General features: G+C 34.1%; 1 protein-coding gene across 5 annotated transcripts in view; it reads left to right on the top strand.

Annotated features, from left to right (window-relative positions):
• Window positions 1-4,495, top strand: part of LOC114878170 (octopamine receptor beta-3R-like) — a 118,805-nt gene extending 114,310 nt beyond the window's left edge. For all 5 annotated transcript variants that reach the window (XM_029191658.2, XM_029191657.2, XM_029191656.2 and 2 more), the window contains 2 exons: window positions 1,829-3,129; window positions 4,051-4,495. In XM_029191658.2, the coding sequence (XP_029047491.1) occupies window positions 1,829-2,039 (211 nt within the window). In that variant the 3' untranslated portion in view covers window positions 2,040-3,129; window positions 4,051-4,495. The remainder of the gene's footprint in view (window positions 1-1,828; window positions 3,130-4,050) is intronic.
• Window positions 4,496-12,013: the final 7,518 nt, after the last annotated feature.

The raw sequence follows: 12,013 nt of genomic DNA, 5'->3' as shown, positions 1-12,013 counted from the left end.
TGCTTTGGAAGAGCCAATAGAAAATTGGAAAAAATGGTAGAATTTTGTTAAAAGTCGGATTGATGGAAGATTTGGAAATGACGGACCACGTAGAGAGGCCCAATTTTAATTTAATTTTGTAGTTCATATTATGTTCGTTTTCAAAATTCTACACTGTTTCTTTAAAAATTATTATTATTTATTAAATCATGGAATCTTTAATGAATTTTTATTTATTTTCTTTTTGTTTTTCACTTAAACAGATTAATTTTATGAAAAGGTTCTCCCTTTTTCTCAAATTACAAATATCTTAAATTCTAAATCTTTTCATTTTTTTTCAAAAATATACTGCAATAATAGAATGCATATTCATGCATTCTGAAATGAATACTTTATTTGATGAGCAATTAAAATATTTCGCAGAGGGTCAGATTCACCTATGTTTTCCATTAGTATCCTCCTCGTGAATTAATTAATCTACATGTACATATCTGTGACTTTGCAGAAGCCAATGGGAAATTGGGAAAACGTTACAATTTATTGAAAGTCAGATTAGTGGAAGATTCGGAAATGACCAGATTTCTAATTAACGTGTTTCTGAATCGTGACCCTTCGTATTGAATCCTGAACGAGCAACGTAATGCCAGCTAATGTGGGGTTGTTCGTCGAACGAGAATTAATTAATCGTGGTATTTTCATTGCAACGAGATACGTAATAGCGATGTTCCATTGAAAATTGAAACAGCTATACAGACGGATTGTTTCTTCATTTACTGTGGCTTTTCGAAAACCACTCTTAATGGGCCACAATCATTTTCATTTCAAATGTAGCTCGTTCATTTGATTGAAAATTCAGTTATATTCCATTTTCCATTTTCCATTTGTTTCTCATCAATTTTCTATAATGAATGATTCGCTACTATGTATTTATAAATGAAAATTGAATATACTCTGGATATAAGTCAGGATATCAAGTTTCAGCCAGGCAACAAAAATAAAAAATATTGTTTTTTAAAGTGGTTGGGTTAATTTCTTTAAAAATTGCAGTCAGATAATAAATATAACTGTTCTTATACAAAAGAAAAATCATTGCAAAATGTATCATTTTTAAACAAAAGAGTTTCAGGTACTAGGAGAATAACTTTTAAAGAAAAAGTGTAAAATTTAGAAAATGAAAATAGTGTGAAGTATAGAATTAAATTACAACTGACAAATAATATGATATTGATAAATTTGAATTAAATTAGAGTCTTGGAAGTCTCTACATGGTCCGCCATCCTAGGGTTGAGAAGGTAACTCTGATGACTCTGACATAAATTAATTGTAAGGCAAAACGATCATCCTAGGAAGATGGTAAAGTTACCATCTTACTCCTGCCATCTTACCCCATATATCTTATGTAAATAATTAATAATTATATTAAATTAATATTAAAATAATTCTAAATTGCTATGTGATATTAAATTCTGCACTATTATAAATACTAAAATTTACTTCCCATGCAATCCTTATACTTATTAAACTTTTTATTTACTAATATATGATGTGAAAATATTATAAGCTACAATTGAGAAATGTTGATTTAATTTTATCTTTCCATTATTTTAGTTAATATTTATTCTACCATGCTGTTTTAATACCGACCGATATGCAGAGATGGCATAACAATAAAAACCTGCATGTATTAGTAAAAGAAGCAAAAAATAATTATTTCATCTTTCCCTACTTGAAAACTTAGGTAATTCAGGTGAAAATTACCCAGCTGATAATTTTGACCCTGATAACATTCTTACCATTTGGAAACACAGTCTACTATCTTGAATAACACCTGAATAATTATTTGTTTCAGGTATCTAACGACGACCTTGTGCGGCGAGGCCTGCTACTGTCCAGACACGGTGGTGTCCGTCCTCTTCTGGATAGGCTACTTCAACAGCGCCCTGAATCCACTGATCTACGCGTACTTCAACCGCGACTTCCGCGAGGCCTTCAAGGACACCCTGAAGAGCGCCTTACCATGCTGTGCCAGTTGTTGGAAAACACCATCTCAGTTCGTCTAGCGAGAAAAACCCCCGTGAACAGTCGCGTCGAGCACGTTCCTTGCGATCCACAATGGAAGTTGTTATCAATTTCTTCAGCGAACGATTGTCCAGGTCCTCAGGGTGTTGAAAATCACCCGCCTGCTCCTTTGCACCTGTTCGTTGGGTGCCAATGAATAATCGAACGATGGATTTTTCATTTTGTTTCACGACATTCTCCTAGAATTTTTCTAAAATCAAAAACAAATTGTGAAAAGATCCTTTATCTATCTTGGGAACCTAGGGCCTAGGATCTAGGTTCTGCTAAGATTCTTCTAAGATCAAAGGCAAATGAAAGATTCCTCCACCCACCTGTTCCTCAACTAATTAGAAGAATTAGAAGTATTAGAAGAATCCTGAAAGAACCTGGAACTCAAGTTGTAAAACTTTTTAGAAAAAGAAATATTATTTTATATTTTTAATCAGTTGTATCAAAATTGAAGAGCCCTGTACTTTTGATAGTAGGTATGTAAAGGTGAATTTTCCAAGGACACGAGGCAATGTATTTAGGAAAAATTCTCGGTTCTTAGTGGTCCTTGACCGAGAAAATCGAGCAGGGTCGAGCAGCCGTTTTCGTTTCGACGATTAATCAGGGCCACGTTAATTAATCCTCGCGAAAATGGAGGCCAAGCGAGAGTTTCGTCGAACGTTCGAGTGCAACGGCATTTCAGACTGATTTTCATGCATTTCTGGACTGGAATTAAACTCTCTTCCAGGAGCTTCCTATACGTGGATCGCAATCAGCTCCCATCCCCCCTCGTTACTCGCGGTTTCTTGCGCGTCGGATTTTCGAATCGTCAAATTTGTTGAATGAAATCGAGTTTCAGTTTGCCAGGAACCTGGCTCGATTCTCGGTTCTTAACTATGTGTGTGTGCGAATGGACAGATGGACAGTTTCGCTGGAGTTATTTGACTTTCTCGAGGGATTTCGTTGATCTTTCAAAGAAGAGAACCAGAGTCGAACTGAAACAATGGTGATTCGTCGATGGATGGATAGAAAATTGTTTTGCACAAGAAGAGTGGAGACTATTGCCAGATTCGACGGCAGATGGAACTCGTTCGTGGTTACTAGGTAAGAAAATTAATTTCATGCTCATTTTTGTGAAGTATTCTATTATTTCTTCCATTGTTCCATAATTTAGTTATCTGAATCAGCACCGGATTAAGCAGAAATTTAAGGAGGGCTCATTATAAGTCCATTTATTAATTTAAATCTTTTTTACTGTTTCCCTTTTTCATTATTATTAAGAAAATTTATCAATCAAAGGAGCCCTCAAAACATTTGATAACCCAGGGCTCCCAGAAATCTTAATCCGGTCCTGATCGATTCAAAATTCAGTGAAAAGTAGGAAAAGAAAGTTTTCAATTTACGACAGAAATTTGATGGGGTGACGTATACAGTTAGTGACCCTTATAATAAGTTTGTCGTATTGGGACTCTCTCCATGGTCCGCCGTCTTGGGGGGTTTTTCATGGTCCGCCGTCCGAGGGTTAAGAAAACTCTTCTACCCTATATAAATTTTTCCAACCCCCTTTCAGTAACACCTGTTAAAATTTCTAATGTATCGCCGGTAAAGGGGCCCGCGATCTTGCCCCCCAGGAGCGGCTTTCCCCCAGTTATGGAACAAGCGAAAAAAAAATTAAGAAACGTATTATTAAACATTTTTCCTACCTTTTTAGAAAAATATTAAATCATTTTATACAGGTCAATAACTATATACATTACCCTTTATTATTTCAAAATTACACGAGTGCATAAGAGATTAAAATGTTGAAATATGCATAATTGTTGCAGCTATTATATTTTGCAGAGATCTGAAAGCTTATCTTCAACATCGATCATTCCACCTTCAGCACGCTATTAATCATCAGACTGATTTCGAGGATCATACATATCCTTTTTTCAACTGCATAACATTTTTGAAAAAAAGGATTAAGATGTGTAACAATTTGTACTAATTCTTGAAAAATCGAATTTTTTTGTTTTTAATTAGATGTTCATACAGGATGGAGGTTTGATGGGCCAAGTGGAAATGCATTAATGGCGATTCGGAGGACCGTGCGCGCAACCGGAAGCCCGAGCCTCGACGCGACCATTGACAGTGACTGGCTGTCGACAAGCGGAAACGGGGGCAGAATGATAAGTATTCTTCTATGTCTTTCGCCGGCACGCAACGAAATTGCAAATTTCGACGAAGGATCACGTGCCGGAAACGCGTACTCCACTAAACGTTGAAACTATACAGATTGGAGAACGGTTCGAAGTGAGATTTTGCGTGCTGTTCGTCTGCCAGTCATGTTTCTACGTCAGATCATGAAATTTTGATGAATTTATATCGTACTGACAGAACTCAGTTGTCGTACATTTATAATTCATTTTATTATTTTCAAACAAATATTCGATTGGCGACTGCAGAATTATTTATTAAAATCAATCATATTTTTGACAATTTTTTTTTTTATTCTTTTGCAATAGAATTTAATTGAATCTTTTAAAAATTATAAAAATATTTCTGAAATATTTATTCAATTAAAAATCGTCACATTCATCAAGTTTCTTTAGACGTATTATAATTCAAGTATCTACTTGAGGCACATGTAAAATAATCAAACACACGCAGGTTTGATTATTAATTAAAACACATCGTTTGCTTAATGAGCAAGAATGATATTCATTGTTAAAAGTGGAAATGTATTTCCTGAAACATTTTTAGAACGCACAGTAATTGCAAATAGAGGAGTAAATTTGTAAAAAGAAAGTAAAATAAGATTGAAAACGAAGCAATACTTCTTTTTGATAATCTATCATTCGAAATAGATGATAAAAAAAGAAAGAAATGAATAAATGACTGGAGGTAAAACAGCACACAGACTGCTTGATAACGCGTTGAATTTGTAAATAAGTTGTCAACCATAAACGTAGGATAAAGCCAACTAGTGCTACCTAGGTGTAATTAGAACAAACGCTGTATTATCTGTAACGCAATACAATTATTATTAATAATGATATTATTGCGAGAGAAGGGTACCGAGCTGCGGTAGCATTTATTGCAAAATATCAAGTGACCATTCATATTTTCAAAATCAATTTCAATTTTTATCCACTTAATGTTAACCCTTGAAGGGCGGACCATGGAGAGAGCCCCAATTTTAATTTAATTTTCTATTTCATATTACGTTGATTTCCTCAATTTTGCACTGTTCCTTTAAAAATTGTTATTATAATATATGAAACTCATTAAAAAATGGGGTGTTTCATTTTTCGTTTCTTTTTCTTCTATTAATTTTATGGAAAGATTCCCCTTTTCCCAAATTAAAAATATCCAAAATTTTAAATATTTCTTTTTCTATTTTTACTACAATAATAATCTAAAAAATGAATGCCTTATTTGACGAGCAATTAAAATATTTCGCGGAGGGTCAAATTTACCCGTGTTTACGTAATAATGAAACAGTCACTTGATCCAGATACCAAACGAACCGTCGTGGAAAGCAGAAAGCTCTTTTCCATTTTCTTTTTTTAATTTTTCCCACGAGCAGGAGTACCATTCTCTCTCCGGCGGTAGAGACTCGATTTTTTCTAGAGTACTCGCAAAACGCTTCACTTTCATTCGTACGGCCTATTGTACGCGTCTAGACTGTATAAATGTACCATAGCAATATTTATCGAGGACTGTATATACACATTTGGGTGACGAATTAACGTTGCGAGAGATGAAGAATGTGTGTGCCCGTGAATCGTCGTTTTTGTAAATGACCGACGTTCTGTCGTGTAGGCGTGATTGTTTAAACGTGTTTGTTGCTTAACTTGTACACGAACCCCCCAGAGCGACGTAATTATTGTACATTGTTAGTCAAGCAGGTCGTTAGGTTCCTGGTGAGATTCCAAAAATAGCTGCGATTCTTTTATTCATTTTGCATATCGGAGAAGGTTCAAGGAAAGGGAAATCTTTTTTTCGAATGATTTTGTCAGACGATCGATCGAAAGGAATCGAATTTTTTCAAATATAGATCGGTATATTATAATATTTCAAAATTACAAATTTACAAAATTAAAAGACTATAAATTTGTAAAATTATAAAATTCTGAAATTATAAAATTATAAAATTCCATACGGTATATGGTGATCAAATTTTGTATCGAAATTATATTAATTAACACGTTAATTGTCCCAGTGAAAATAGGCATTGATTACGAATCATATTGAAGCTCTAATTATTAAGAATAGAAATAGGTCATTTTCAAATTTCAAATATCAAGCTTTAATTTGATACTTCACATTATTATTATAATATGAATACTATTAAAAATAATATTTTTCTATAATTTTTTCAAATTATTATAGTAATTTGCTATGTCGGTCACCAGTGACCCCCATTCAACGTGTTAATATTAAAAATAACAAATTCATTTCTTTGCCATCTCTAAAAGTCATATATTCCTTTTAAAAATTTCATGATATTACAATTAGTCCATCTGTGACCCAGATGGCCCCGGATGTGTTAAATTTTAAATCATACTGATAATGAAAGAAAAAGATTGCTTCCGATCGATCCCTGTCACTGGTTTCGGTTAACCGTCATCGGCCTCGATTCGCTCGAATTTCCGATTAATCCTATTCGTTACATTGAAATCGTTCGCGATAATAACAACCGTGCAGTAGATAGAATATCGACAGAAAACTGTGATATTGAAAGAGAAATTATATATGGAGCAATTAGGCAACGTCGATGGCTGACAAGCTAGTGCACAAATTGCTGTTTCATGTTTCTGGAGGACGCTTTGAAACACAGCACCGATTTCCAATCGATTATCACAGTTTTCAGGGAGTATTTTTATTAGAAACTTTCGATAGAATTCTTGAAACGAGAAGAAATTATTTATTGTTTTGCAAATTGAAAAAGGGAAGCGACGTTTTAATATAAAATTCAATTTTGGTATTTTGTCGTAAATTTCGAGCGAAGCAGTTGGGAAATTTGAATTTTTCTATACATAAGTGTTCCATTCGACGCGTCGACTTTATTTTTCTATGTAAATACACACGGATCACTTGGTCGAAGCGTTCATAGTAGTGGTGTGCGGCCCGACTAGTCGGGTCGGTTCGGAAAACATCGGGCGGGCTCGGGCGGGCTCGGGCAGGCGTCCAATAGATGCGTGCAGTCGGGCGGCCCAACTATTTCGGGTTCGGTTAGGTAAAGTCGGACAGATTCGGACGAGCTCCCAAATTATCTTATTTCAAAATTCCATATAAAACAGATTTTGCACATAGATTATTTAAAACACTATTGCAGCAAAGATAATTGGGATGATTGGATTAGGTTTGGTATTTTCTCATACAATACTGCAGTGCATGAAGCCACTGAAGCCACCTCACGAATTAGTGTTTGGTGCAAAAGCTATTCCTTCTGAATTTGCTAGGTTAGAATCTCCCCAAACTTCCATTGGTTATCTAGATGATTTGTTTTCTAAAATTAGTAGAACTCAAGCTTCAGCAGCAGCAAACTTGGAAAGAGCAAAGCAGAAAAGCAAATTATTATATGATAAAAATGTAAATCCACATAAATTTAATGTAGATGATGTTTACTCAAAGAACCAAAAACTTCAAAATTTGATTGTAATTGGACAGGGCCATTTAAAATAACAAGAATTTATGATGATCAAAATGGAACCCGAAATAGTCGAGCCACCCAACTGCACGCCGAGCCCGCCCAATTTTTCCCGAGCCCGCCCGATTTTTCCCGAGCCCGCCCGAGCCAGTAATATCGGATACCCGCACATCCCTAGTTCATAGTGATTTTCAATTGGGCTTCCGTTTCTAGTATTCACGGTTTAGACACAGTTCCAATTAGACAACGCCTCCGACTCTGTGTAATTATACCAAAGAGTATGTGTTAAATCGCAGTCGTAGCTTCAATGTAAATCGAGCCGACGAGGAGTGAAATAGTGATGTAAAACCTGTCATCATCGAGAGCGATTATTTTCCTTTTATAGCCAACTTTTCTCTGCACGATATGAAAAAATTCGATTTTCATACCTTTAACATTCTGCTCTATGAATGTTATTCGTGAGAAGAAATTAAAAAAATTTTGAATAAAATCAAAATTAATAGATAAGGGTTGAAATTTTTATTTTCATTATTTTCTTATGAAAAATCATTTTTCATCCGCGTCCAGTGAAAAGTTGGCCCGGAGCCCTTTGTTCGTCGCTCCCAGTCGAACGACTTATCTTAAGAGAATGAAGTTTCGCGTGATACTAGCTGACGCGATGCGAAGCCCGTTGTGAACGGGCGTCGAAACTTTCGTGACTAGCGAGAGACTATTATCCGAAGAAAGTATTCAGAAAAATAAAGAGAAGTTGTGCTAACGTGTGCAGCATACGAGTACCAAAATGCTTTCTTTCTCTGCTCATATATCCAGCCAGCTGCAGCAGCTTCGAACGAAAACCTGGATGGTAAAATAAGTGAGTAACGACCTATATTTTCGTCCTTTCAAACAGCTTTTCCATCTGACACCGTTCAATGGAACGAGGTACAAAGTTATCAACCCTGGTAGAGGCTATTGGGATCTTCATCAATTTTCATGAGTCTACGAGTTTCTCATCTGAGAATAATGATGGAAAAAAGAATAGGTGAACTGTCGAAGAGTTATTTCATTGTTTTACGGTGATAAAAGTGAGTACATGCGAAATTATTTAATTTTTATTCATCAAGGTTATTAATGATGTACACTGGTGGTCAGATTAGGTTTCCCTAAGAAAAATGAAGATATAGGGAGAGCAAATATTCTCAAAATCATAATGTTGACAATATTAATATTAACATTAGAACTATCGACTTTCGATGCACACTAATTTTTAAGTTGAAAATAATATAGGAATAGATAAATAGATTCTTTATCTCGACAATATGCACATTTCAGTAATAATACCTTGATAGAATGTATAAGAAACTTGATTGGTTTGGTAGTTCAGAAACAGAATAATACGACTTTTAATTACTAAATATTTGTATAATTGAAAAGTACGAATAACAAAATAAATATTAATTCAAATTCCCGACGTAAATGTTCATGCGCAAATAGTTGCAGGCTACGGGTATATACAGTGTCCCATGTAAATGGAACAAGCTATAAATTTCAGAGAGTGAAATATAAAAAAAAATGTCACGAGGAAATTAAATGTCATCGAATGGAGCACCATGTGATACATGTATCTGTACCGGAAGTGGAGGTGTTTCAAGGATTTTCAGGTCAATTTTATTTTATTTAAATGGAAGTATACTTTTCTATACCTCAATTTTATTTCCTATAAAAAAGTATTATAGTATTTGAGTCTAATATTGATTAGTTAAAATAATATTTTAGGAAGAAACTTAGGTTCTTCTAATTTAGAAAATTTTTTTGATATTTTGTACTTTCCTTGATGCCATATTCTACACCTTGTTATTCTCTACAAAAAATTATTAAGGTACTTGGGTTGAAAATTGATTAGTTCAAAAGATATCTTAGGGAGAGACCGTCAATCTCTCCCTGTCTCTCCCTAGGATATCTTCCGAACTGATGATTTTTCCATCCAAGTACCTTAATACATTTTTATAGAGAATTAAAATACGATTCGATTGATGCATAACAAAGTACAAAATTCCATTTAAAAAAATGAAGATAATTTTAAAATCTTTCAAAACTTTTATTGGAATTTTGTACCATGGTATACATCAATCGAAGCGTTTTCTAATTCTCTACAAAAAACTATTAAGGTATTAGAGTAAAAAATTTATTAGATCAAAAGATATCTTAGGGAGAGACAGAGAGAACCTAGATGTCTCTCCCTAAGATATCTTCTGAAATAATCAATTTTCCACTGAGGTACTATAATACTTTTTTATAGGGAATAAAAATACGCTTCAATTGATGTATAACACAATACACAATTCTATTTAAAATACTCTTACACGACTTTGAAATTTTTGAAACGCCTTTTTACATCGCGTGATTTATTTTAACTTTCCCTTGTGACATTTTGTTTATACCTTTTACAATTTTAAAGCTATAGCTTGCCCCATATAAATGAAACACCCTGTACGTATAGGGCACTTCCCTTTCTATCATAGTTCTTCCTGTGGCCACCCATGGGGTAGGGTGGGAGCCTGGGGAACCCTGGGGAGAGGACATCGCCATTTTCCCTAGAGAAATCTGCTTTGATCACAAGTGTACAAATTGAGGTAATTATACTGAATTAAAGATAAAGGAAAATCACGAGAAAATTTCTGGTAGACTTTTCAGATATCTGTCGAAACCGACGCGACAGATCCAAGCGGCGGATTAATATTAAGGTGACAACAGTGACACGGAAAGATGACGGGTCATTTGTTCGCGATGGCAGATAAGAAAGAAGGTGATTGATCGATACTCGTCCCTGAACGTCGTCAGGCGTTCGTTTTGAAGGACAGGTTCAATGATTTTTTCCATATCTTTAATGGGGGTTGTAATTGAGTAGAGTGCTTAACGTTATGGGAAGCAATGTGAAAGATTTGATACGTTGATTGTTGTTATAATAAGAAATAATCATATTTAATAGGAATCAATCAAATTCATTTTTCAATGCAATCGATTAATTAAATTGGTTTCATGATTGAAAATTAATATTATGGACTCTAGGCGTTGGAACACAGGGGTAGTTTTGGTATTTAGGGAAGTTGAACATTGAATGAGGGGTTTAATATTTGCTAATCATTTTAAATAATAATTATGTTCTATTGTTTGCAATGAAAATTTTATTAATCATACAAAATGGCACGCGGTGATGAATTATAATATGAATAATAGTAATTAAAGGGTTGGATGCAAGAACCAGGCAGTTCTATTTTTACTAATTTTACAGGAATTAAGAGAAGCTGTTTAAGTAATTTTTTCTTAACGTGTACAATTGGTCCTTATGATATAATACAGTAAGAAATTGGATAACGGACCATGTAGAGAACCCCAAGACAGCGGACCACATAGAAAGCCGCAATTTTAATTATAGTTTATTATGTCAAAAACGCATTATATTATATATTCTATTTTTTTGAGAATAGGGTCAATCATCAATTAGAGATCAATAATTGTATACATTACCCTATCACAAAATTTCAATTTCTACAAAAAATGGAGCTGCCTGATTTTTACATCCAACCCTTTAATTATAATCTGCCCTATCGTATGCATTCAACGTTCCAATATTCTAATGTAATTATTATAACATAGTAATATTTAATATCTGACGATATAACAAAAAAGCGAATTGCAAAAACATCCTTATACCAGACGAAAACATTTTTTTGTTTCCTTCATCTGAATATCAACCTTGATTCAATCATCAAAATATATTTCAGTAAGATCAGAGAAGGATCTTTTTTCTCGAGTGGATAGAAGAAATAAAGTAGCTGGGTGGATTTCTTTGGGAATCAACTCGGTCTATCACTGTCGAAGGTGAATCGAAATGGATAGCAAAACAGACGCAGAAACGATCGAGACACGGTTTTCCTTTTATATTCAGAATTATCGGGAAATAACAAAAAATGAAATTGAGAAAAGGATCGTTGTAAAAATATCGTTTTGATGTTTTATTTATAAACCTTCGAAAAGACGAGAATCTTTGAAACGTAGTAAATCGTTCCTTTGCAGATGACAAATACATTTCCAGATTTGCATTAACAATTCAAACAGAATGATCCAAATTTTTCATGCGAAAAGCTTTTTCACTGAATTTGAAAATTTTTTTAACATTTCGTGCGAAATTCTTAAAATTTACTGTTCAAATATTTCACGAGAAACGCAAATGATTCTTTTTACTCCCTTTTTATCTTTTTTATACCTATTTCGAGGAGGCATTGAAATACATACGTGTTTTATACACTCGCACCTGTTCACGTTCGGCATTAACATTTTTATATCAGCATCATTAAACGAAATGATACT

This window comes from Osmia bicornis, chromosome 8, assembly GCF_907164935.1.
Source record: "Osmia bicornis bicornis chromosome 8, iOsmBic2.1, whole genome shotgun sequence".
In the NCBI taxonomy this organism is placed as follows: Eukaryota; Metazoa; Arthropoda; class Insecta; order Hymenoptera; family Megachilidae; genus Osmia; species Osmia bicornis.
The sequence above is the reverse complement of the archived record's forward strand: the minus strand, read 5'-3'. Positions and strand labels throughout refer to the sequence as shown.